Source organism: Panicum virgatum, chromosome 6N (genome assembly GCF_016808335.1).
Source record: "Panicum virgatum strain AP13 chromosome 6N, P.virgatum_v5, whole genome shotgun sequence".
In the NCBI taxonomy this organism is placed as follows: Eukaryota; Viridiplantae; Streptophyta; class Magnoliopsida; order Poales; family Poaceae; genus Panicum; species Panicum virgatum.
In genome coordinates, this window is record NC_053150.1 from 31,710,586 (window position 1) to 31,737,563 (window position 26,978).

The following is a 26,978-nucleotide window of genomic DNA, read 5'->3' on the forward strand; positions in this document are numbered from 1 at the left end:
CACACCACATCTCCTCAAGTTATTGACCAGCAATGCACGGTCAACCTCGCCAAGAAGGCGAACCCTTGTCTGTGAATCGAAGAACACAAGTAAGAACAAGGGAACAAGGAAGAATGCAACCGAATTTGCAGATGATGGGCTCCAACACAATACACAGCCCAAAGGCCAAAATATAGCGACGTGGCACCGAAGCAGATTCTGGGCGTGGACTTGATTCGACGATTACCGTTGTCTCCAATAGTATTGGGACCTCAAACTAAATCAATTGGTTATCTTATGAAATTATGTTTCCATCCATATGTGGGTCGTCAAAAACAGAGTCCGTATGCGACTTGGGCATCCATTTTATCACAGACTGCTTCTGGAGTCCGCGATGGACACTAACTTGACATCTATTGGGCCTCCAACTTGACTTAGACGCCCTTGCTGGCCTCCTAAGGAGGTGGCCAAGGGGAAGGACATTCTTGGACATCTTTGAAGTCCTCTCCACATGTTTGGGACATGCTCCAACTTGGGTCTGGGTCTCATGTGTAAAAAACAAGCATGTCACGACATTGTAATGACACATTTGTACCTACAAGCAAATAATGACATGTACATTTGGAACTAAATGAATTATATAAGAAATCATTATGCAAATTTAGGAATGAACTCACCTTATTATCAATGTTCATATCTGAAAGTGCCATGCCCTCGTCAGTTTGAATTATCCCTAGCAGACAATTGATTTTTTTTATATGTCTCTAATACATGAGCTAGAATAGAACATATGAGCCTAAATGTAATTTTTATTCAATTTTCAAAATTCATTGGAGGTTCATATAGTTCAACTTGGAATTACTTTCGATAAGCACGCAGAAATTCATTTAAATCATAGAAAATACCAAATATGTTCAATAATTGTTCAAACTCCTACATGACAACTTGGATGTTTTCTATTACATGTAAGAAATATATTGGGATATATCATAAAATCATTTTGTATTGAAACTAGGGTATCTCCATGAGCGACTTAGATGAGCCCGGCCCTCTCCTTAATTAGTACACAAAGTGATTGTTGTCATCATCTCAGGATGGATGAGTAACTTTACCGAAAAGTCATGTAGTTTTAGTGGTTACAAGAGTCTCGATAGCACCTCAGGTCTGGGTTCAACTTCTTGTGGGAGCAAATATTTTAGGATTTAATGGCGTTGTGCTTTCAATGGTAGGCGATGCTCCCGTCGACAGCAAGAAGCCTATGATGATTTCGTCAATTTTGTGGGTTTGCTGGCTCGGTCTTCGAAGATGCTCATAGGGGTAGGTTTTGCGCTCGTGCATTCATAGAGTGAGTGTGCATGCATTTTGAATGTTTGAGTTGTACTTGTAATCTTAAAGGAAAGATAAGTAACTAAAAGTTGAAATGGTAGTGATGTAAATGCCAATAAAATGCTGGCTCCGATCTCTGATTCTGCAACACCAAAAAAACAGCTGGCTCTAAGAGCAACTCCAGCAAAACCCCTATTTGGGTGACCAAATTCACATTTTAGTCATTTTACTCAAATTTTCATCTCCAACAGAGCCTCTACTTGGGTGACTAAAATGAGAAGTGACTAAATTTCCTCTCCCACCCCCTCAATTTGGCCACCCTCTACTTAGACTACCGAAAGTAGAGCCCACTATTTTTCCCCTTTTAGTCTATTTAGTCGGTGCTGCTGGAATAGAGATTACATTTTAGGTGATTAAACTTGGAAAGTGAGTGACTAAAATGAGTTTTAGTCATTCAAATTTAGTCACTCCACTGGAGTTGCTCTAAAACCATGATTCCCACTACTCCACTAGAAGTAGTCAACGGATCCTTAACCTGCTAACCCACGAGCTTAACCTGCTATATCTACATCCAGTTGATTAGTGGTACGGTAGATGTCACGTACACGTCGATGCCGACGGCTCAAATGCAATGTGGACAGAGCCCGCATAGAAAGGCTGCTTGCTTTCAGTTAGATCCAACTCACCACCCAACCAAAAGCTAAGAGAAGTGATATTCCACAAGGTCCAACCCAGTCACCGCCGCCAGCCGGCAAACGATTCTGTCCCAATCATGCATCGGTATCGGCTGCGGCTGCTGACCTTTTCCTCTTTGGCAGCGAAGGCCTGCCGATATGTTTGGAGTAGTGTGAAATGCCCAAAACGGCTGGGAGCAGGGAGCTGGCCTTTTCCCGTTCTGCTGCCACTTTCGTTTTCACAACCTCTCTCTCTCACACCCACACACATGTTGGGGATTCCCTACTTCATTTTCCAATAATAAAGGCTATATAGGTGGTAGAGCACCTTCATATGATGGTGACAACAACATTTGCCATGGCTATGAAGACCTATATATAAAAAAATGATGTGGGAAGATGATGTATATATAGGCTACGAGATTCATTGACAATTAGGTTGGCAACGCAACTTTACGTCTCCTTTTCTGAGCTTATATATTGTGCAATGAACAAGCTAAGGTACAAGGACTGACCAACAAGAGGAAAGGCATTGTGCATGGAAAACATTTCAGATGCACCTTTTGTTATCAATCAGTGCTTAAGAATTAAGATTATGTTGGAGAGGCGCCTAGTTCGATTCCTCTGGCCAAATGCTAGGGGACTGACTGATTCAAATGGTGCACAAATAGACGACCCATGCATGATGCATGAAGATACTAGCGAGCTACTAACAAGTATACATCACTAGTCACTGTACGGCACTAGAGTCATAACTTGAGTGACTGCTTAGTAAGTTTCTTCATGGGTTTTGAGTTCATACACGGTGACTATTTATAGAGAAAATTCCCTATATGACACTCCCAAAACTGTTAATTCCTTTCTTGGCCCTCGAAAGCTGAATATTCCCTATTTGACACTCCTCCAAACTTTTCATTCCCAATATGACATTCCATCCAAGTCTGTTAGCATGCACTACATAAGCATACAAGATTATAATCTACTTCATATATCTACACACAAGGATTCCAAAATATCTTAAATTTTCTTTTTACGATTTTTCTATAATTTACTGTGTATTTTCAAAGTCTGTAGCAATTTAAACTAGAGCAAAAACTATTTAGAAATTGAAGATCAGCCTGCAAATAAAGTTGTAGACCTTATAATAAGGAATCCAACAAATTTTAGTTTGCATTTTTCTGATTTTTTCTACAATTTACTATGGTTTTCCAAAGTTTCAGCCGGTTTACTGTTAGTGCCTGGAATGGATGGAATGTCATATTGGAAATGAAAAGTTTGGAGAAGTGTCAAATAGGGAATATTCAGCTTTCGAGGGCCAAGAAAGGAATTAGCAGTTTTGGGAGTGTCAAATAGGGAATTTTCTCCTATTTATATCGCTATTGTGTTCACACGCTCAAGGGTGTCCAAGGTTATACAACTATATTGTCCCACATGTACACATTTTTTCTTCCTCCATTAAGTACGCTTAAAATGTTGACTATCTTTCTGAATATTTGTGGGTAGTTCAGTACGTACTAGATTTAAAACGTTTGCCTGGAATATTGTTTTTTTTTGCATATGACTGATAGTTATTTGTCTTTGTTAGGATTTTTCTGAAATAGACAATGGTTTTAGGTCTACTTAAGTCATATTCCGAGAGTTATTTGCTAAGTGAACAATATTTTTATTATGGTTAGATTGTTGGTTGGGATTTGTTTTCCCCTTGCAGATTGTCAAAATTAGACTACAAACCCTCGACCATTCTAGAAAAAATAATTAAAATAGAAATAATGTTGTGGTACTACATTATTGCATTTGATGTTCTAAATAAATTTCATATATGCCATTAAACTTTCAAAATTCTGAACATTATGATTTTTTTATTCTATATCATCATGGTTGACTTCGTAAAAGTTAAATAGATTTATATGTCCTAAAAAATGTTTTCATCACAATATTATTTTACTAGCCATTATATATATATATATATATATATATATATATATATATATATATATATATATATATATATATATATATATATATATATATATATATATATATATATATAGCTGGTCCACAACTTGCACTTCTCTGTCCCTTCACAGCTGGACTGTCTGCCAAAGGATATAGCTGGTCCTGGAGAAGCAGTCATGCACATCAATCTAGTTGTGATGTGTCCGTCTGTCATTTACAATGACTGCTTCTGGACGCAGTGCTGAAAACCTTGCGCCGGGTGTTCACACAGCGAAAGCTACGGACAGCCCAGCTCGATCTAATGACCTAAGTAGAGCTTATTATATGTACCCACCTTTTATTCCATCGTAATGGAAAAAATTCTATTAGATGACCTGTAAGTGTCCATGTTTTGCTGGTTGTCAAGTGTCCATGCGACCTTGCATGCTTAATGAATGGGTGAAGAAAAACGTACCTACAAATCCTGAATTTTTGTGGGCCAGTTCAAAGAATTTTTTTGCAATGGCAGATGTTCATTTCACACTAGGAGAACTTGGATACGGAATTTTTTTTTGTATGTGTGATCCTCCTTTGTGAGGATTAAATTAGATGGTAGAGGACAGGTATGTGCACATCAATTAGTTGTATATTGGAAGAACACATGCTCAGCTGTCCTAGTTGTGATTTTGGAATTCCTAAGCATATGATTGATTTGGATATCAATGTGTTCACACCTAAGAAGGTTTACATATTCAGATATTTGCTCAGTTATAGCCTCGCCTTTTTATATTTAGCTGAACCAAAGCGAGTTTGATTATTGAACTAATGTATTTCTAAAATAAATTTTCGAAGCTTACTTTAGTAATCCTAATTCAATAAACACAGAGAGTCAGAGAGTGGACGTTTAGAACCATTGGTAGCACATAACGCAAAATGATATGCTCTAATAACTTGTTGCCACACTATATATATATATATATATATATAACCACAGAAAACCATATCCTTACCCGCTTATACTCTCATCTTTGCTAGTTTTTGCATATGAGTTACTCATTTGTCCACCATTTTTCGCTCGAAATAGGCACACATACAGTTTCATGGTTTCGAATCCACAACCTCCCTCTCATGTAAACCTTCTTATTGTCACTTCATTACTGATAGCAACAAGGTTGTATTCTCATCTTTGTTGTCTAAACCTCCAGTCAATTACTTGTAGATCGATCTCATTGAAACCTACAGATTTTGTATAAAGTTTAGCTTCGTTCGAGTGATATAAAAGAATTTATGAATTTCCAAATTAAAATTACAAAATACAGAAAGTATAGGAGCTGGCTGATAATACATGCTAAAACAAATAATCATGGAGTTATCTATGGCGCGCCACAATTATTGCCAAAAGGAAAGCTAATTCAGGTTATACAACTAGCCTCTGGATAAAGCAACTTGATTTTATACATTTTATTAGCAGCCAAAACCTAACATAGTCGCAATAATAATCTGAAATCTATCACAGATAAACACAAATAAGAGGATAAATTCAATTCTCTTGGTGGGAGCCTAATTAATCCTCAAACTTCTTATGAATAAGTATTTTGCGCAAATCAGTGTTGCTCTTTTTGAAATGCACGAAAGGTTCCTGGGAAGAAGTGATACTCCGTCCATCCCACCATATACATAACACGTGTTGGTGATATGGGAGCCTAATCTCGCACTTTTCATACAAATATTGGCAACTCGTGTTGCTCCTTTTCAAATGCTAGAAACTGTTCCCGGGAAAGAAGGGGGGAAAGTGACATTTTCGTGGTATGAACAGTTTCAACAGGGAGGAAGATCAACAGCAGCCATGCTGCCTTATCGATGGGTCGGAACGTATAGCTCACCTAGCGAGGATGACAACCAGCAAAGACAAATCCACCAAGGCTTTTCACACTAGAAAACTAGCTATACACGAATGTTGCTTGACTATTACACAAATGCTCTCTCCTCCCTCTTCTTCACAAACACTCCATTAATTATTTGCATGCTTACATTGCATCCATCTGCACATGTACAGATGATGGTAAAGAATAGAATTAACAATTTCAGGGGCCCTGATTTATTAACACGCATCACAGACATCCAGAGAGCCGGATCTGTTGTTCGTCTTCATGAGACGGGGTTCACACTTCACACTACTCACCTTGTGACCATCAGCTCCTCGATCTCACCATGACTCTAGTATGAAGACCAGCACTAGGCCGTGCCTGATAAAGTACTATGTACCTACCCATAACTGATTTGGCAGGCACAGCTCGGCTGGACCGATTTGGTTTGGCTCCAAGCTAACTTGCAAACAACCAACGGAGACAAACAACGAAGTGCGTTCATACTACAGCGCAAGCGACACAAATTGCCTCCCTTGCTTTCAAACTAGTTATATGAAGCATAGAGGGGGCGCGTTAACGCCATTTGTTTCCTTTCCCTTCAAAATTCTCGAAGTTTCCACACAACCACACACTATACAGAACATCAAATTTGTCCCGGTTGGGAAACTCCTGTTATCCCGGTTTCCCAACCGCCAGATTGGGGCAAAAGGGTGCGCCATGTGGCCGGTGCACCCTTTTGTCCCGGTTGGTGTTACCAACCCGGACCAAAGGTCATTTTTTCTATTTTCCTTTTCTTAATTTTTTTCTATTTCAATTATACTTTTGCATTTCAATTAAACTTATGTATTGGAATTCAGTGTGAGTAGGAACTCCACTAATACACACACACACATATATATATATATATATGAAATATTATAGGACAGGACTAATCTCTACTCTGAGTATGGAATATGCTATTCCATACCAGAGCCCACCTTCCTTCGCAGGCGCGCCAACGCGCATCGGACCGGCGCGTCCTCCCTCTCCGCACCGGTTTTACTCTTGGTTTTTTTTCTCCCGTGCGTGACTGAGAAGCCAAGCAAAATGGGCTGTTGTTGGCCTTTTTTTTCCCCTCCCACGATACCAGTTCCCTATTTATTCGGCATGCAGATTGCAAACCGCACCTTCTTAGCTCACGTGGGTTTCTTTTTGCATGTGCCACACCGAACTTAATTATATTTTCATGTTTTTGTGATAATAAATTGAACTCACTCTTACAAATAAAAGCCGGCAATTTGCAATTTGATCACTTCCAAAACCTATTCATCCAGTAATCATGTAAAATGGTTAAATTGCTATTTGAATAGAATGATTTTGTGACAACAAATTCATCTGAGTCTTGGTCAACAAAGGTAATAACCTGTTCATCCCTAGATTTGTCATAAAAACAAGAATTTGCCATTTTAATACTAAAATGTTTTGGGAATAGATTTTACAGCAATCAGTTCATATTCGAAATGCATTAATTATAGGTGAACAAGATGTGAATACACATGTTCTTATATACTCGAAAGAACAAATTTAACAAACATGGTCTGTCTGCGCAGGCAAAAATTTACAAACTACTGTACCCCACACCCAAGCAACTTCAGGAAACACAAGCCACAGTCAAAGCACTACATAATTGCAAAAAAACAATGTTTGATGTCATAGAATACACAGGATCATGAGGTGCTATGCAGGTGTGTCGCTGCTTAAGTCAATGTCAATCTTCAATAATTCTTCAGTACACATTAGCCCCAGTAGTAACCCAGCGCAGGGGGCATTCCTTTCTTCGGAGATGAAGTCCAGTTTGAGCTGATCCGTGGCATACAACTGCTTATACGACCAACATACTAAAAGTCTAAAACGACAATGCCAATAAAGAAAAATAGTACAATGGATGCTGCAACTTAAAACACAATGATTATTTTCTGAAACCTTGTCATCTCAACTTTAATAATAAAAGGTGAAAATTTGCTATCTGAACATAGTGATTTCACAATATAGCCATGAACATAAAAGATGGCTACTTTGCAATTTTGGTGCATCGGTTTTGTAAGAGCCAACAAAAAGTATTTTGTTTGGACACATAATCTGATGGCATAAAACATCAGATAATTACAATGAGGAACCATGACTATAATCATATGTAAATCAAATGATATAAAATGTTCTAGTTCAGCACTCACATGTTATGGTCGCCAAAGATGCTCTGGTGGAAATGGTCTCTGATCTGCACACACAGGGATTAGTACTGGCTAATTTATATACTTTTATACTAAAGCTCCAAGAATCGGAGCATTTCCGTGAATCGTGGCCCCACGTGGGACCCACGCACTGTTTATGCGGGTCCCACATACTATTCAGGTGGGACCCACGTGGGACCCACGCGCTATTCAGGCGGGACCCACGTGGGACCCACGCGCTATTCAGACGGGACCCACATGGGGCCCACGGTTCTATTAAATGAGCATTTTTATCTTAAAAATTATTTTCCTTCCATTATTTGACAATACAAAATATATTTAACTACTTCCTACATATAAAAATAATAACTAAAATTTGTATACTACATTCACACGTGGTAGTTCTACTACTTTTTGGCTTTGGGTTTCCCTCCGTAAACTCACAAAATATACTTGAACTGTTCATTCATTTCTAATCTATTTTTCCTACTAAAGTAATCAAACTATACCTACTGACACAAAAAAATGAATTCCTAAGGAAAAATTGTTTGTACCTCTATACTAAAATGCTTGAGATTGGCGCGCTCTCAGACTCTAAACTACTATGCCGTTTTACTATAATTTTTAGATTTAACTCAATACATCGATACGATGTTGTTTCGAACATAGTAGCGAATAATATCTTTCCATTAATATTTTAGGTCAATGTTTTTGGTATAGGCGCGCGTAGCGCGCCAACCTGACTAGTAGGCTCTTGAAATGCCAGAAAATACTTTATGACGCTCATTATCACTAAATATGGGGCCCAAGGAAAAAAAAGAAGTTGAACTGGTTGCCTCTGCACCCAGCCATCACTAAATTTGGGACTGCTAATAAGCTGAAAATACTAGGTCACTAAATTTGGGACTGCAAATAAGCTAAAACACCAGAAGGTACACCCACTAATCAATTTAAGTCTTTAACCTCTCACCATTATTACAAATCGTCCCACTAACCGTCTCCACCAACGCATTTTATCAAGCAGCAGGAGGGGAATGGAATACAAACTGACTGAAAACACCAGCAGGTACTCGATTTAATTCTTCAATCTATTGATTATTACACATCATTGCCACCAACACATGCAATCAAGAAACAGCTGGGGGATAGAATGAAGGTAAGAAACCTCTTTGAACTAAAACCTGAACAAATCATCAAGAAACTGAACTATAAATAATGAAACAGGGAAAAGAATGACGCAAATACCAATTGCAACAACCTAAGGCCTAATTTGAACTACAACCTGGGCAAATCATCAGAACCTCCAAGGTAAATCAACCAACGGAAATTAAATGGTCTGCAGATAGAAAATTGTACGCAGTAACACAAAAATAGGAGAAAGTATATCTGTAGGCTAAACCTTACATTGTACAGAACACCATCTTCATTACTAGCTTAGTGTGATTTTAAGTCATCCAAAATAACAGTTTTAAACTTCATTTGTAGCCTGTGAACTAAGAGCAGTCTAGATCCGGAAGGCAATGGACACAAATTATTTTGACTGAACTAAAATGTCCATGGCAAGGCAGCTTTTATATCTCAATAACTGACAAAAGTTGAATATTTTTGATAGATTATGCATCTGATTAATCCACCAAAACATAAAGCTAATCATGCATCATTAGTTGCACAGATCCACAATAGAACCTTGAAAAACAGCTGCATGCTCTGTCTAGGCGCGGGCAGGGTATTATAATTGTTAGCTAAAAATCAACTGAACTATCAATCAATAAATTCAGAAAAATCTGCTAAATAATTTTATTGCTAATCTAGTAATCATAACTCTGCCAAGAGATGTTGTTATCTACAACTATCCACATGCGTTGGACTCGGAGATCAATTCGCAAACAAAAAAAAATCACCTCCTGAACACATGCACTAGTGGAATTTCTTAAAAAGAATACAATGCACCAGTTGATAATAGAAGAAAGCACAAAGGGGCAAGGCACCTGAGTGCAGGGGCTGCGGCACTTGTCCTCTCTGCTGGATGCTTGATTCAGTATTTGGGTGTTGTTGCACGTCGTTCATCTGCTCATGGCCACCAGCTCATCAGGCATGCCACCAGCTCGTCGGCCAGGGGAGAGGCCGGTTGTTTTTCCTTAATCTAAAAAAAAGCTTGTCAGCCAGGGATGGGTGAACACGCATCAGGATCGATCCCACCATCAATGAGAGTCACAAACTCATCACGTTAGGGACTAGAACAGCAGCCAATCGGATGAAATCTCACCCAAGCCGTATTTCTTCGCACATATATTAATAAGGCAACAGATCAAATGGAATCACCTGGTGAGGTATTTAAAGGGGATGAGCGAAGAGAGAAGATAATGAGAAAGACGATGTGGGCTCACGGATGGAGAACATCGATGGAATCGGTGGCGGCCAAACACAATGGCGCGGTGGAGGCCTGTGGGGTTGGGGGATCTGCGATGGAGGGAAAGAACAACACCTCGCGGCGCCGGCACCATATCTCCAACACAGGGTTGCTATGTCCACACTGCACGGACGCCTACAGCTCGCCGGGGAGGCACGGGGCGGAAAAACAACGCATCGCCAGGAGGGTCGCCGACGGCGCAGGGTCTCGCCACGGCTCTAGTAGGGGGTACCTCTGAAGCTCTACGTTGTGAGGATGCAGCGCGCTGGCGGGAGGCTCTCGGCGGCGCGGTAGGAGGGGGTGAAAAGGATCCCCCGAGACACGCCGGGATGGGGGTGGTGCGGCGCTGGAGTTGGGGACGCGTCTGGGGGTGAAGGAGCGGCGACGGCAGGTTGATGCAGCGCTGCCAGGATATATCCGAGCTGGGCGTCGGGATTGGGGTCACGTCTGGAGGAGGGAGCAGTGACTGGGTGCCAGGATTGGGGGCACCAATTCGAGATGGACGCCGGGATCGGGGGCGAGTGTGGGGAAGAAGGAGCAGCGACGGCAGGGATCTGAGCTGGGCGGTTTTGGTGGTGCAGCGTCGGGCTCTGGGCGCGGGTTCTATGGCGGTGGTGGCGGTTTTGGGTGGTGCGGCGTCGGGGGCTGGGCGCGGGTTCTTGGCGGCGGCGGTAGGCGCGAGGGGGGTGGGGGTTGGGGTGGTGGGGTGGGGGGTGGGAGCGCAGCCCCGGACTGGATGCGGAAGACCGGACAGGGAAAACCGGCAGATCGAGTGTGCAATTGGGCTCGGGTATGGAACAGTTTATTTCATACATAGTCAGGGTACCTAATAGACCTACTATATATATAATATTTGATCTAGATAGTTTTCATATATAAAGTAATTCACCTATTTATATATGTATACACATATCTATATGTGTGAATTTCTTTACATATGAAAATGTCTAGGACAAATATTATATAAATAAATATATATTATTGGAGGGCTTATATATATAATACATACATACTCATAAATAGATATCCTTAGATATATATACACACATATATTTACATAGGTATATTCATTCTTAATTACATATATACGCGTATATTATCATATTTGCTGTGATTGTCAATGTGAGAGTGTCCATCATAGTAGAATTCGCCTTTTAGGTCGAGGACTTACTCAACAATGAATCCGGACAATTGTTCTTTTATCGCTATAATCTTTTCCTCTGGTATGAGTTTATCGCGCATCTCCTCGACCTTTGGAAAAATGGGATAATTAATTTTGACTAATTACAATACGAGTTCAAACATTAATAAGTTTTTTACTTACTTCAACCTCCCAATCGACCATGTCCTTTTGATACTGCTTTTCGGGGGGGACACGGTGCGGTATAAGACGTCACCAATAGGCCAGTCGCATCACCAACATTTACGGTTGATAGGAATGCAGCACTTGGCACAGGCAGCATGCTCGTTGATATGCTCTCAGTGCAACAACGGCCACGCCAACTGCGCCAAATGCTGCGTGTGTATCAAACGAAAGTGCTGGTGTTGCGACCAGCCCATTGGCGACGTTCTTATAGCGCATCGTGTATCTCCAAAATGTAGTGTCAACACCGTTAGATGGAGATTAACGACGAATACTTGTTTCGAAATAAAGATTTTTTAACTTCTAGATGGTTTCAATGTGAGTCTGAATAAATACATCACTAGAGTGTCAAATAATATATTCATAATACAAAAAATTCTATTATACTCCTTTCATTAATTCATTCATTAATATAAAAATCAACTATCCACAATATGTTCATATATACAAGTAAATCACATCAAGTGTCTACACTCATTGTAAAAATTTCTACTATCCACATACTCGTCTAAATCTAAAAGAAAAATATACTACACTCATTTATAATATATAGCCATTTATACGAGTAAAATTACATCAACACTTTGGATCAACTAAAACAAGTATACTACACTCCTTTGGATCAATTAAAACAAGTAAATCACACCTACATATGCAATCTAAATGTCCAAGAAATGAGCTACACATTTTCTCTATTTCTAAAGCATGAAATGAGCTACACAATCAATGGAAGAAGAGAGAAACAATCCCCCAAAGCTTTGGCGCCGATGGATGGACGGGGGAATCAAAGATCTTCACAAATGTGGTGAAGAAATGAGCAAGAACTCCCCTGTCCCGAGCCAAGAACAGCAAGAACAAGTGAGCTGAATGGCTCGAGCGGGGGGGGGAGAGGGAAGGGGATAAGGGGGCCAAGGAGTTTTGTCCCGGTTGGAACCACCAACTGGGACCAAAGCCCCCCCCTGTCCCGGTTGGTGGCTTCAACCGGGACAAAAGGCAATTGTCCATCCCGCTGGCCCGGCTAGCCGTTGGACCTCGGACAAAAGCCACCTTTTATCCCAGGCCCAAAGACAGCCGGGACAAATGGCCTGGAATAAAGGCTTATTCTGTAGTAGTGACACTCTTTATACTTACACCGTTTCAAATTGTAGTAAAATGTTTTGGCAAATCTATGCACACAGCTTGTCATAGCATGTACTCCCTACATTCCAAAATAATTGTTCTTTTAGTATTATTGTCCCACAAAGAGTGCACACCTTTAGCTTCTATGAGACTCATCTAATTAAAGAAACATCCACAGCAACAACAAAAAATATCTATTGACAAACATATAGAGCCAATCAAATGGTTGGTTAATGTTATTTTGCTGGTTCCATGCGTGCAAATGGTTGCTTGATGTTATTTTGCTGGTTCTCATGCATGCGCATTTATGCAGGATCTAGAAAATTTAACAAATAGAAAGACTTTCAATCACAATCACTATGAATAATTAGGGTCTAACATGGTCCTTTATCACTACTTCTAATGTATCCTAAATTTGGTAAAAGAATATCGTTTGGGATTGAGGGAGTATACACTGTACATGAAAATTATGGTATTAATGGATGGTATCCTGAAAATAAATTATCATCCAATCATCTCTCTACTCTTTCATTTCGTGTCCTTATTCTCGTGTTGACATGGTTTCTTAGGTGAGAAATCATTTCCTCCTCCTCTCTCTTTATTAAATCTATTGCCACATCAGCAAATTACTTGCATAATAAATTAATTAATTCCATAGAAATCATCCTATTTATTGGATTGGCATTGCCCTTACAAGCCTCGGATATTTGCAAGGCAAAAGCCTTTTTCTTGACTGGGTACAAATAGGGTGTTCCTCCTCACACCGTCTTTCTAAATCGAGTAAATTTTCCACCTAAATTTTTTATTTGCTCCGTTTGTTTTGGTCTGTCTTGTATTTCTAATAAGTGGGCCTTAATTAATCCTGTATGCAAGTCAGATTAAACCCCTCCAAATTGACGTATGGACGTAAATACATATTCGATACTTATACCAATTTTATCCATAACAATAAACGTGTACAATTATTTAGTAACAATAATATAATAGCATCCATCTAAGGCACTGTTTAGATCTTTTCACGTAAACGCAAAAAAACGTCACATCGAATATTTTGACACATGCATGAAGTATGAAGTCTATTTACAAAAATTTTTGCATGGATGGGCTGTAAATCGCGAGACGAATCTAATGAGGCTACTTAATCTATGATTTGCAACAGTGATGCTACTATAAACATCTGCTGATTATGAATTAATCATGGATTAATTAGCATCATTAGATTCGCCTCGTGATTTACAACCCATCTGTGAAAAAAGTTTTATAAATAAACTTTATTTTATATTTTAAATTAGCAAGATTACATTGAAAAAAATTTTACGCTCCATCTAAACACGGACAGAATCCAATTCTGGTGGAGTGGCAGGCGCACGCACGGCCTAATCAATCACCAGAGTAGACGAGACGATGCTGCTGCCGCGACAAACCCCGCGTTCACACGCGAGGGGACGCGACAGAGACAGAGCTAGTGCGCGAGCTCTCGGCGTCAGAGGCGGCCGGCGGTGGGACCACACCACACATGCAGCGGCAGCGGCAGTACGCAACCACCCGGCGTGGGCCCCACCCCGCGACGGGCGTTCACACCTCTCTCTCGTCTGTCTCCACTCTCCACGCAGCCCCCAGCAGGCCAGCAGCTTCCGGTTGACACGATCCCCCTCCCTCCATCGCCGCGGGTATTTAAACGCCGGCCGGGGCGACGACCAGAGGCACAGCCACCAGCACCGCGCCCCCGTTGTTCATTTGCTCCAACGGACGGACGGCGCACCAATTCCTTAGTCCGTACACACGTACATCGATCGGTCGCCATGTCTGCCGCGACCGCTTGCATGCCCCTGGTCCCTCCGCCTCCGTCGTCTCCTCGCCACGGATCGACCGGGAAGCCGGCAATGGCGGCCGCCGAGGTCGGCGAGAGGCGGAAGCCCGGTGGCATGGAGACTGACATGACGACTCAGAGGTACCCGCACGGATCCCTTTGTAACTTTGTTGATGATTGTTATCGGTGAACTCTCTCGCCTCCACCGATCGGCTCCTCGATCGCTAGATAGCTGCAGCGCCGGCCGGCCTGGCTCTGGAGGCCATGAGCAACTTCTGTTTTTTTTTTCCTTCTTGAGCTGATGACCACGTAAATGTTCGATCTCATCAGCAGCCATGGCGGCGAGGAGCGGCGTGGCGAGGGCAACGGCGATGGCGAAGTGACGATGAGCGAGCCGCGGGCGGTGGTGCGGACGCTCGCGTGCGAGCGCAAGCCCTACGTCGCGGGCTTCGCGCACTGGCGGAGCATCGGCAGGTACCAATTAACCATGTATTAATTCTTGGAGTTCATTTGCGATAATCCTGATACTAATAACCGCGCCACAAATCTTGTTTCTTTCTACAGGCCTGAGCTGCCGGAGATGGATCCTATCCTTTCTTTCGACGAGTTCGAGTGTACGTAGCAGAATGATTCCCGGATGATATGTGCTTTTTTGAAGTAAAAAAGAGCAGGATTTTTTATGTTAACATCAAAGACGATATTGACTGATACTGGTGATCGATCTTGTTCATGCACAAAGCAAAAATGGCAACTGATAAAGTAGCTTTAAACATGTCTGATATATATATATATATATATATATATATATATATATATATATATATATATATATATATATATATATATACCACGGCAAACTTATTAATAATCTCTATCAAAAGTCTAGCTGTCACCTATATATGTTTCATAAACTTTTGAGTAATTATAAACGCACCCACTGAACTCGAAGGAAACACATAAAAGTCTTGAGTGCCCTCATGGATCATAGACTTGAATAGAATTATATGCAGTTAATCAAAAATTCATTCACACCTCTCCTTTTCTTTTCCTTGCTTTGTTTTTTCAGTTTCCGCGCCAGCTGCATTTCTTGATCATCCTCACAGAGGTTTATATCTGGCATCACCAATACTAATCAATATTTACTTCTATAAATGGAGCAAAGTAAACGTTTCTAAACTGAATTTTTATTTTTTTGTCTTCTTGTTTCCTGCGCGGTATCTCTCATCAGGGTTTGAGAACGTCACCTATATGCTCGAGGTACGAATTCATGACAATTTTCTTATGGTCCTTCTTATGAATCCTACTTAATATATACTCCTATGTTGCAAGATTGATTTAGTAAATTGAACAATATTTCCTTTTTTCTTGAAGTGAAATTGCTGACAAAATGCATGTTTTGTCTTCCGGTTGCTTTCAGGGAGGCGTCAGTTACCATGACTTTTCAGGGCACAAGGGCACCATCAACGAAGGAGATGTTCAGGTTAGGTCTCCCATCCACAGCAGCATTGAACGCACAGGACTATATTAAAAGCATTTTCTAAATTATTCGTCCAAGTTGAGCCAATCCTTGTTCTATTCTAACCAGTTATATATATTAGGAGGTTGTATGCACAAATTTTTAAATTTCAGTATTCTAACCAGTATTGGTTTCTGGTGGCTATGCAGTCAGATAAAGCTCAATTAATTACAAGGAAAAGGAGACAAAGTAAAGGAGAGTTGCCCGAAAAACAACTAGAAACTCTGTTCATTGTAAAAAGGAAAAAAAACTGTAAATTGCCCATCCATATGATAGTGTGAAGTGCATAGTTCTGATGAAAAAGCAGCGCAGCTGAAGCCTAAATGTTTACCAGATACCCAATAAAATAAGCACATATGCTTGCTTGTGAAAGGAACAGGTGCCTCTGCAGCTCCATTATTCACCCTGGCCTCTCGTTAAAAGTAGTAGGCGTACAAGCACTAGCACGTGACAGAAATGCTGCAGCTCTTGCGTTGCTATGTGCTTACGCCGACCACCGTACCATGAGCAGCCAGTCAGAGGCCACTCAAGAAAAGCTAGCAGCGTAGAGAATAGAATTGGTCAGACCTCAAGAGAGTTGACATGTACGTAGCATCCATTCCATGGTCGTCGTCAACTGACCCGGCGTGCGGTCGTGCTCGGGTGAATGCAGTGGCTGACGGCGGGGCGCGGCGTCGTGCACGCGGAGGTGCCCGCCGGCAATGGCGTGCAGCGGGGCATCAACATCTGGGTCAACCTCTCCGCCAACGACAAGATGTAAGTGCCGCAGTCGCCGCCATCATGCTTTGCTCGTTTCTTGGATTGCGACTTGGGACTTGGGAGTCGCTGACCAGCTGGGCTGCTGCGCTGCGTGCAGGGTGGAGCCGAGGTACCAGGGCCTGGCGAGCCACGGCATCCCCGCCGCCGCCACGGGCGACGGCGGCGTCTCCGTCAAGGTCATCGCGGGCGAGTGCCTGGGCGCGCGCTCCCCGCTGCGGCCGCGCACCCCGGCGCTGTGCCTCGACGTCGCCCTGCGGCCCGGCGCGCGCCTCCGCCAGCCCGTCCCGCGCGAGTGGAGCGCGTGCGCCTACGTCATCGGCGGCGAGGCCGTATTCGGCGACGCCTCCGCTGGGGCGCGCACGCTCGTCGTGTTCGGCGCCGACGGCGACGGCGTGGACGTGCGGGCCAAGGACGGGCTCGCCGCGGCGGCGGGCGCGAGGGTGATGCTCGTGGCGGCGCGGCCGCACGGCGAGGCGGTGGTGCGGGACGGACCCTTCGTCATGAACACCCGGGAGGAGGTGGAGCAGGCGCGGGAAGACTTCCGCCGACGCCGCAACGGCTTCGAGATGGCTGACGGCTGGACCTCCGACCACGCTGTGCCACCGCCGCCATGCGCTGATACTCTAGGCGTAGATGGTATCTAAGATGTGGAATTTTGGCCCCCAAAGAAATGCAGTGCAGCGTAGAAAGTGTTTGCAATAAGGTATGATCAATTTGGAATCAGTGTTCGTGCAAGTGGGTGGCTATGATTTGTATCTGGATTGGCAATTTGGCATTGCAGTGGAGCACGCGATCATCGTTAACACTAAGAATTTCAGACTGTGGTGTGCCTCGGAAAGGCTTGTGGTGTGCCCCGTGAAGTTTGTACGACCTGAACATTAAGTGACCTTGGGGTTGCTAAACGAGAGGCTACATTGCTCAAGAAGTAAGTGTTCCTCTTCCCTGCCTCAATGGAGATGTAGACGCTGCCTCAATGGAGATGTAGACGTAGATTCCTTGGGAGCTGAAATCACTACGTACTAATGTTTCTTTTTTTTTCAATTTGTTGAAATTCTTGCATTGAACTACCTTTCTAGGGTCTACTCTCGACCTACTTGTTGGAAAGGTATTGTCCGCAGGTTTTTAGAGAAAAGCAGTAGAAAAGGGTCATAAACCTTGGAAATTCACTCGATCTACTTTTAGTTGAGATTTGAGTAGTCGAAGTTTAGTTAGGCTATTTTGTCTTGAGTCTTTGGACATTTATTCGAAATCTCTGGAAGTTTTGGAGATTCTCAACAAATTTTCGGAAACTCCGCAAGTTTTATAGTAAGCTTGTTTAAGTTATAATTTTTTAGTTTTGACTATTCACCCCACTTTAATGAACGTCAGGAACCATTCAAATACTTCTAAATAGGAAGATTCTCTTTGATGTAAGAGCAACTCTAACAGGCTAGCTATCCTGGCTGGGTTCGCTAAAAAAAAGAAAATCACACACTCAAAATTAGCATCCAAGAGCCTGGCTATCTTCCTCGCGCCCCTATATGCCTTGGAAATTCCTCCCCTTCCCTAAGCAAAGATGCTGAGCGAGACCGACTCGCCATCTAGAACTCCGCGCCCTCCCCCTCATTCCTGCGTACCGTCGCAGTCGCCGTTGGCGTCGCAGGCTTGGCAGTAGCGCCTTCTTAGATGAACGCATTGACTAGATGGACGAGCTTCACAAGCTCCTCCCTCGATTCCCGCATCAGCTGGTCGAGGCTCTCGCCGGAGTAGAGCTCAACATCGCTGCCCGAGCTCCTGTACGCTGACGACCCTCCTCCTAGGCTCCTACCACCTCCAACCCCAAGCTCTTGCCTCAAATTGGTCGCAGGTGATCCCTCGTGCTCCCTCACAAATTCCCCATCGCCGGCAAGCCCTCCCCTCGTCGTAATTTCACCTCTAGCGCCGCAGCCATACCTGAGACTACATTGCAAGCCCCAGGTTTTTTCTAGAGTGTTTAGTGCAAAATTTAGAAACCTTGTAACTGTAGATTTGGATAGTCTGTTGGTTTACCCTCTGACTATGAAACTCTCTATTTTTTTACATGCATTCTAAAACTCTAAATTTTGCTAGGATTATACCTAGACACTTGAAGTTGCTCTAACAAAGCTAAAGTTTAGCACTGTGGAAATAACACAGGAGCTATGCACGATTCTGGCATTTCGCAAGCTATGGGAAATTGTTCGCGTTTCATGCTGGCGACTTCGTCATCTAAAGAGATATATTAGCTCGGTTGCCTAGAAGTAGTGGTCATTGGGGGTTAAAGTACACGTCCATAAAAAGATTTTAAGGATACCCTTCGGTTGCTTGGTCCTAGCTCGTGACGAATCCCGTCTAAAGTTAAATGTGTGTTCGGTTGAGCTTCCAACCTACTTTTTTTCTTTTTAAAAAAAACAAAAGTCAAAAGTAACCAAAAGGGTCACATGCCAAAATAGTTTTTTATTCAATTTTCATAGCAGCTCCTTTGCTTTTTATGGATGTGAGGGTAACTTTTGCTCGAAATTCCCTACCTACCACTGATTATATCGGTAACTATTTATTTCTACTCGTTCTTTTCTCCCTTCCTGTCCGTGACCACCATCGGCACTCCGCACCGGCCTGAGGCCCCGCCGCAGCTGAGCCTCCGCCGCCACGCGAGAATCTCGCTCACCCTCCCCCCACCTTCCCCTCCGTTTTGCCCAACGCTTCGGCAGGGAATCGGCTCCACTCCGCCCCGCACCCATTGGTGCCATTCCGAGCTTACCAATACAAGGCAACCAACTAGGATTCACATTCTCCCCACATGAAAGGAAAGAAATATATACTTGTAGCTAGGCATGTGGATGCAAGCAAATAAAAGAAATTCAAGTAAAACTTAACTTGTTGGCTTGTTCGTCGTCCATTGAATCTGAAATTCGCTGCAGCACTAGCAATAGCCTCCCTAGCCCCCTGCTAGAACGTCGCGGCCGTAGCGATGGACCAGCATGAGCTCGCCATCCCGGTCAGGTCATCGACAAGAGCGAGGCGCCGCACCGCGCGGGAGTGGAGAGGCACATCGCCCGCCAAGACGGCGCCCCTACCGAGCTTCCGAGCCAAAATTAGCATCGTGCCCTCCTTTCTATCTCGAGTTGGGTCTTATTTGGGCTGAGAATATGAGCTGGACTGACTTATGTATCGAGGACAACCAGAATGTTGTAAAAAGTTAGCATTAGGCAATAAATACAGCACTATTTGTAAGCAACAAACATTGTAGGTATGCACCGTAAAAAAAGATTCCTTAAGATGCATCGTAAGCTTAGCTGAACATAATCAATAGAAAAATATTTTCTACCACTTCATCTCTCTTGCCATCTGTTAATGCTTTTTATAGTACTCACATATTGGCCATGTTTGGATCCCATGGATTAGAGTTATTTGGGGGTTAATTGGTGCTCAAATAAGGGAACATATCAGGTGCAAACAAGTCTCTTCGTGGAAACTCCAATCTGGCCAACAGATTAACATCCAAGGGGAGGCGCAGAGAGAGTGGGAGGGAGGATTTGCAAAAGTGTGATTACTCAATTCAATGGCGGGTGATCAATTGTAAAATTACCCAATTCCCCATGATCCTTAGATGTTGATCCGGTGGTCCAAATTGGAGGTTGCACAGTTTGCATGGAGATGTTGGTTTGTAATTGATATGCTCCCATCAAATAACCCCTGGGTAGCCAAACATGCAGGTTATTTGAGGTTATTTGGATATATATTTTTTTTTTTTGAGCGGAGGTTATTTGGATATAACCCATCCAAAAAAACTAGCTGCTCTTGAGAGTGCTAAGTGGGTTACTTCCGGTGGGCCCCCACTGAGGAATCAACCACCCCCTCTGTCTCCCCCGACCGGATCGAGTTGTGCAGAACCGATCGTCCGTTCAGAAAAAAAAAAAAAACCCGACCTCCCAGACCGCCCCCCTAGCGCCGCCGGGCCTCGAGCCCCTGGATCCACCGGCGGCTGCTCTCACCGGCGCCGCCGCCATGCCGACCTCGACCGGAGCTTCCACGACCCACTAGCCACGCCGCCCTCGACAGCTGCCGCCACACCCGCCTCGAGCGGCGCCTCCTTCGATCCGACGCGATCGGCTGCTCTGACCTGCGCCGGCGCCTCTCACCGGCAGCGCAAGGGATGCCGCCCAGCCCCTCTCAAGCGGCGCCGCCTCCCATCCGCCCCATCCGCAGATCGGCGAAGAGCTCCCATGGAAGGCAATGGCTTCGATCCGCGGTCCCATGAGGAGTCCTCCTACGCTGGTGCCAACTCCAAGTCGTCGCAGCCGCCGCCGACCGGCGCCCACGCGTGGGGCTGGCAGCCGCCGCCGACCGGCCCCGTCCACGGTCGGGTCGCCCCCACGGCATTGGACCTGAACTCGCGAGCGCCGGGGGAGGGGTTCCCTGCCCCTGGTCAGTACCAAAACATCCTCCAGGGCGACGACTTCGAGCTCTTCGATGGCAGCGGCAGGTACTCTGGGCTCCCTCCCCATCGCGCACCACGGTCTATTGGAGTCCCGGATCAGCGTGTCGAAGGATGGGATGGACGGGCTAGCCGAACAACACAGAGCGCCTGCCACCTCAACTTTGGGCAGTCGGAGCAGTGTTGAGGAGGAAACGATCGTGGCGGCGGTCAATCGTGCGCTAACACTACCGTGATGCCACCTGCTGCACGTCGCCAGCGCAACAACGCGGCGTCCCATGGAGGCGGAGGCCAGCGCGGACGGCGTCCCCGTGCAGCGAGGAGTGCCGGCCGCGGGCAAGCATCTAGGTCCGGCGATCTCTTCACCAATGATCATGAGGAGCCGGAGGATGAGGTGGAGGAGATGGGCAGCTCCAATGGTCCCCCGGTGAGCCAAGGATCTAGAGCATTTTGGTCCGATGAAAATAGTGCTTGCTTGTTGCAATTGTGCCTAGAACAATGAACCACAGGAACATATACTGGTGCACAAATGAGTGGTGAAGGGTACCAAGCTGTGCAAGAGGGCTTATTTGAGCGTCGTAGGTTGGTGTACACCCGTCTACAGGTGAAGAATCAAATAGGAGTTCTCAAAAACATATACTCTTTCTATCGGTACTTGCTAGTGCACACGGGGTTGGGGAGACTACCGGATGGAACCATTGATGCAGATTCTGAATTCTGGATCACCCACACAGAGGTATATTTGCTTGCATATTGATTCTTGTCCTGTCATTCCTTTAAATTCATATCACCTTATGAAGTGTTCAAATGTGCAGAAAAAACCTTACCTAAGGAGGCTACTGAAGGGACCTCCACCAAATTCGGACTTGCTTGAGCATTTGTTTCGTGGGTTCACAGTGGATGGAAGCATAGCTTATGCTCCTAGAAATGATTATGGTGAGCAACATGGGCAAGATGGAGGGGCAAAAGAGACAGATAGAAGGGCAAAAGAGAATTTAGAAGCAACACCTAGAAGTACAAGTAGCAAGAGGTCTTGGGCTAGCACCTCAACCACAGTGCTTAGTCCAGTGAAGAAGAGCAAAGGCCCAATGGTGAAAATAATGTGGGACATAGCTAGTACATTCAAAGAGTCTGCCAGTATCAGCGCTAGGATGATGGCGAAACGTGCTACTGACAAGGAGGCTTTTTCAATAGCACGGTGTCAGGAGCTGGCATTTCCGTGTGGCGTTGAGCGAACAGTTGAAGCTGTCTATGCAATGTCTAAGTTGTTTGCATCTCAGTACCAAAGGGAGTTCTTTTGTGTCCTAGAACTAACTCCAGATCTTAGGCTCAGGTACTTCAAGAAATGGTGCAGAAACAATAATTTGGAGTAGTCAGGAAGTATTTGATGCGTTGTACTATTGTGTCTGTGATTGTCGGTGTTTAGCCATCAAGCCTGTTCAGGGATACCCTTAGCAGTAGGATTGTAGGCAAGGGATCGACTAGCTCTAGAACTCGATGGTGCAAGGAACACAAGGATTTGGACAGGTTCGGGCCGTGACGTGCGTAATACCCTACGTCCTGTGTGGTTGCTTGTATTGTCTTAGGTGTTGATGATCTTTTGAGGGGGTTCCTGCTCGCCTTTATATACTCTGGGGGGACAGGGTTACATGGAAAGTTCTAGCCGAGTACAGTTGGAGTTCTACTACAACCCGGTCGGGTAGTTTCCTTATACTTCAGCTAGTTCTACACCTATTCGGGTAGTTACAACAGAGGTAAGGTACATTCATGCGCTATCCCTTACTTTAGAATACTCTATGCCTATGAGCAGTCCCGCTGACTCGGGTTCTGACAAGCATCCGAGCTCTTCGTAGCCGAGTCCTGCAGGCGTCGAGTACTTGGTGAGGCATCTTCGAGTACGTCAAGTAGTCAGAACATCTTTTTGGCTGCTTCTGGGCCTTCCTTCGAGTACATCGAGTAGTCTTCCAAGTTCTTTCAGTTGCTTCGAGGCTGTGAGGTGCTCAAGCCCCAAAATCTTGATCATATATGGTGCGTGAAGTACTCGCGCTCCATATGGAGTAGCACCCGAGCCTTAGGTTGAATCGCAGAATCAGGTTGAAGGTCACTTCAGTCTTTTTTCATCCTTTATTTTCCAAAAAGTTTGAAAATTAAATCTCTAATGCCACATATCCCACAGCCCTCGAGCCTTGAATGTAAATCTCTTACTTTAGATTTGAGGATCCAAAACTCGTGGCTTATAACCATATTCTGATGATTCTTGAAAAAACCACTCAAAATAGGAGATGACTGTTGGACTTCTGATAATTCACAAAATTGCCACTCGCAATCCTATTTAACTCCCTAGGGTTTTACCCTTTTCACTCCTGGCCGCCGCCAATTGCAGATCCAAACTTCCCAAGCTTTTCCTCTCTTGATTTCCATTCCCTTAGCCTCTCTTACAGCCCCCGAGCAAAGAATCTTGCTCGTGACACCAAGATGGCCCCAAGGAAATCCATGTCAAAACCGGAAATTGAAGAAATCCCCGATCTTGCAACCGGCTGGAAGAAATGCAAGATGTCAGAGGCAGCTGTGCAAGAGTTGGAGGACATGAAACTGCTCCAGAGACGCACCGTTATCCAATGGCGTCCTGCCGAAGGAGAAGGCCGTCCATACGAAGGTACCCTTGAGACCGTCATTTTCCGCGATTTTGTAGAACGCAGTCTTGCAGTCCCAGTTTCGGATTTCCTCCATGCTCTTCTACGCTTCTGGGGAATCCAATTGCATCATCTGACCCCCCCCCAATCCATTCTCCATCTCTCAATCTTCACTCATTTATGTGAAGCTTTCCTTGGCATCTTGCCACATTTTCACTTTTTCCAACACTTCTTATTCCTTCGACCAATCCCCAATGCTAGCAAACCTGCTGACATTGGTGGAGCTGAATTAGTACTCCGCCCTAAGAGTGAGGGCGAGTACTTATCTTATCAACTCTCGGGTAAAGGGTCGACTGCAAGAGTTATTGGTTTTATGTCGGAAATTTTGAATCTCTTTTGCCTGAGGGAACTCCTGGAGCCCCCCAAGGCACAAGCGAATTGGATGAGCGCTGGGCCCGGGGGAGTCAAGTTCAGAAACTCCGGGGCGCTCTTGAGAGACTGAAGAAGATAGGAGTGACTGGAGACTCCGTAGTATACTCCTTCCTTGGTCGTCGAATTCAACCATTGCAGCGTCGGGTAAATCCCGGATTCAGATATGAGGGTGTTAACGATCCATCAAGATTTTCCCCTTAGAAGATCAATCAGTCTATATTACTAAAGAGATGCTGCAAGGAACTCGATGGCTTTGATAAGTCGCTGAAACTCCCCGAGTTGTTTTGTGCACCAAATCTTCCCGAGAATACTTGGGTAAGTAGTCGATATTCAAATTCGATTACTTTCCATATGTACTTTCTTCTGCTTTTTGATGTACTCCTTCCTACAGGTAAATTGCAAGGTGCGGTATTGCATGCCTCCACCTCCTTCTGCTGATGATGATGACAATTGTACTCTGGCAGATGTCACTGGAAAAAACGGAATGAAAACCCCGGACCTTCCCTTTTGCAGAAGAAAATCCATCGTACTGATAGTGTTGAGTAAGTTTCTTGCTTGTTTCAATATTAATTCATGCCCAGTTGCCTTGTATTGATTCTATTTCTTTCAAAATTCAACATCTTCCTGAGCCAGAAAAAGCTCAGATTCAAAATTTCTGCAACTGGGTTGAAAACAATCCAGAGTCCTCTACTCGATCAGCCCCCGATTCACCAATAATGAGGGTGATCAAGGGTTCTGGTGATGTAGCAACCCAGAAGGTGAGTACTTCTGGGGATTCAAAAGAAGATGCTCCTGGGGTAGAGAAGTCTGCTCCATCCTCGGCTAGTACTGAAAAACCTTCTCCATCCACGAGTGTTGCTGCTGCTGGAGATGCTAGAGGGTCGGGTAGTTCTGGTACTCGAATCATACCCTTCCAGTCCTTCCAAGACTCCATGAAGTGGATTTACAAGTTTGTGCACGTAAGTTTGATTTCCTCCCAATCTGTCTTAGCATCGAGTTGTTTGCAATTTGACAAACTCGCTGTTTTCTTGCAGGATGTTGCCAATCGGTCTTTTCTGAAGTCGCATGCTCTATATAAGACTTTGGATAACCGGAAACTCCCTTCTCAGAAAGATGCAGAGATTGCCAAGCGCATTGACCAAACTCTTGCTATGTGGAATGAACTTTATGCAGCCAACTGAAAGCATACACAAGAGACTTATCAATTGAAGCAACAAATCAAAAGCTTGGAGGAGGAAAAGACGAAACTCCAGGAACAATTACGGTCTGCTCAAGCTTGTAAGTACTCGACTCGTACCTAGTAGCTTTGTAGTAATGGTTTTCAAGATCATTAAAGTATTTTCCCTAGTATAGGTCCAACAAGTGAGCATGAGCGACTAGTAGCTGCGGCTCAAGTGATTGTTGATATGGTGAATCCTCAAGAAGAAGGGGTGTCGAGTAGTAAACCTCTGGTCGAACGCTTGGAAGAAGGTCCCAAGAAGATCCTCGACTACCTTTCTGCCACCACCAAGAACTACATTTCTCACTTGCTTGGAATTGTGAAGTCTTACTGGCCTCAGCATAACTTAGCCCCAATAGCTTTAGGAATAGCTTCTGATTGCCCGGATCAAGATTTCCTCCGGTACCGTGATGAAGCTGTGCCAATTGTTGAGGCAATCATCAAGAACTTGGCAGAATGATTTGCTTGTAATAGTTCTTTGACTTGTAAGGACATGTGTCATTATTGTATAAATCACTGTTTCATCATGTTGATGTATCTTCAGAAGCTTGTTCTCCGAAATCATAGGACAAGTAGACGATATATACAATCTACTCGAGCAAGCGAGTAGGACGTTATTCTAGAGTAACCCCCATAGTTTATCAGTTAGGATGAACCCCGTCGGGTTACCCAGATAGAAAAAACTTTATGGAGATATCCAAGATCTACCCGAGCTAGCGAGTAGAGTGTCTATCCTGTAGATTGGAGTAACTATTAAAATTGACCGATTAGGATTAACCCCGTCGGGCTACCCAAGTAGGACTAATTTCAAAAGTATCCAAAATGTACTCGAGCTAGCGAGTAGTTGTGCCTTTAGTGCAAGGCAAGAGTCACCCTTAGAGTTGACTGATTAGGATGAACCTCGTCGGGTTACCCAAGTAGGAATAACTTCTAATGATATCCGGGAATCTACTCGAGCAAGTGAGTAGGGTGTGTCATATTCTAAGGACAGGGATGTGGCCTGTATAGTTATCCGGTTCGGATGAACCTTAATAGGTTATCATAGTAGGAAAAATTGTATAGGTTATCCAAGTTGGGCTATCCAGGTCGGTGTGAATCTTATAAGATTACCCTGGTTAGAAAAACCCTTTGATAATAGTAGTCGATCTTGATAGTATCAGGTTGATTGCTGCCTTTAATGTAGTCGAGAGATATTGGGAACCATTGCTTTATTGAAGAGATCAATTGACACCTTTATCATACAACTGAATAAAGGATAAAACTTGCGCAAGTGCTCGATATTCCAAGAAT

General features: G+C 44.0%; 2 protein-coding genes and 1 long non-coding RNA gene across 7 annotated transcripts; 2 read left to right on the plus strand and 1 right to left on the minus strand.

Annotated features, from left to right (window-relative positions):
* Positions 1 to 7,273: 7,273 nt before the first annotated feature.
* Positions 7,274 to 11,093, minus strand: LOC120679521. 2 transcript variants are annotated; one of them, XR_005677220.1, is made up of 4 exons: positions 10,315 to 11,093; positions 9,981 to 10,135; positions 7,996 to 8,039; positions 7,274 to 7,639 (listed from the first exon to the last, which is right to left on the minus strand). It is a non-coding gene; the product is annotated as an uncharacterized LOC120679521 (long non-coding RNA). The 2 variants fall into 2 exon arrangements; XR_005677219.1 differs by having other exon boundaries at positions 9,981 to 11,093.
* A 3,502-nt stretch (positions 11,094 to 14,595) lies between these two features.
* LOC120679553 (pirin-like protein) lies at positions 14,596 to 18,312 on the plus strand. Of its 4 annotated transcripts, XR_005677235.1 has the most exons (9): positions 14,596 to 14,835; positions 15,025 to 15,168; positions 15,259 to 15,308; positions 15,761 to 15,799; positions 15,923 to 15,951; positions 16,112 to 16,174; positions 16,863 to 16,966; positions 17,067 to 17,672; positions 17,788 to 18,312. XR_005677235.1 is itself a non-coding variant. In XM_039961160.1 (8 exons), exons 1-8 carry the CDS (start codon positions 14,687 to 14,689, stop codon positions 17,611 to 17,613), a joined length of 1,125 nt encoding a protein of 374 aa, XP_039817094.1. In that variant the 5' UTR covers positions 14,596 to 14,686; the 3' UTR covers positions 17,614 to 18,135. The 4 variants fall into 4 exon arrangements, 3 of the variants coding, with proteins under 3 accessions (XP_039817094.1, XP_039817095.1, XP_039817096.1); XM_039961160.1 differs by having other exon boundaries at positions 17,067 to 18,135; XM_039961161.1 differs by having other exon boundaries at positions 15,028 to 15,168; positions 17,067 to 18,135.
* A 2,571-nt stretch (positions 18,313 to 20,883) lies between these two features.
* On the plus strand, positions 20,884 to 22,930 carry LOC120680057. The gene is made up of 2 exons (XM_039961703.1): positions 20,884 to 22,140; positions 22,220 to 22,930. Exons 1-2 carry the CDS (start codon positions 21,934 to 21,936, stop codon positions 22,775 to 22,777), a joined length of 765 nt encoding a protein of 254 aa, XP_039817637.1. The 5' UTR covers positions 20,884 to 21,933; the 3' UTR covers positions 22,778 to 22,930.
* Positions 22,931 to 26,978: the final 4,048 nt, after the last annotated feature.

What these genes read in the sequence shown, in the direction of transcription:
- LOC120679553 (XM_039961160.1), top strand. Translation starts at nt 14,687, where the DNA reads ATGTCTGCCGCGACCGCTTGCATGCCCCTGGTCCCTCCGCCTCCGTCG. An exon ending in ACTGACATGACGACTCAGAG is followed by an intron (nt 14,836 to 15,024) that starts GTACCCGCACGG and finishes CGATCTCATCAG; the next exon opens with CAGCCATGGCGGCGAGGAGC. An exon ending in TCTTGATCATCCTCACAGAG is followed by an intron (nt 15,800 to 15,922) that starts GTTTATATCTGG and finishes ATCTCTCATCAG; the next exon opens with GGTTTGAGAACGTCACCTAT.
- LOC120680057 (XM_039961703.1), top strand. Translation starts at nt 21,934, where the DNA reads ATGAGTGGTGAAGGGTACCAAGCTGTGCAAGAGGGCTTATTTGAGCGT. An exon ending in TCTGGATCACCCACACAGAG is followed by an intron (nt 22,141 to 22,219) that starts GTATATTTGCTT and finishes TCAAATGTGCAG; the next exon opens with AAAAAACCTTACCTAAGGAG.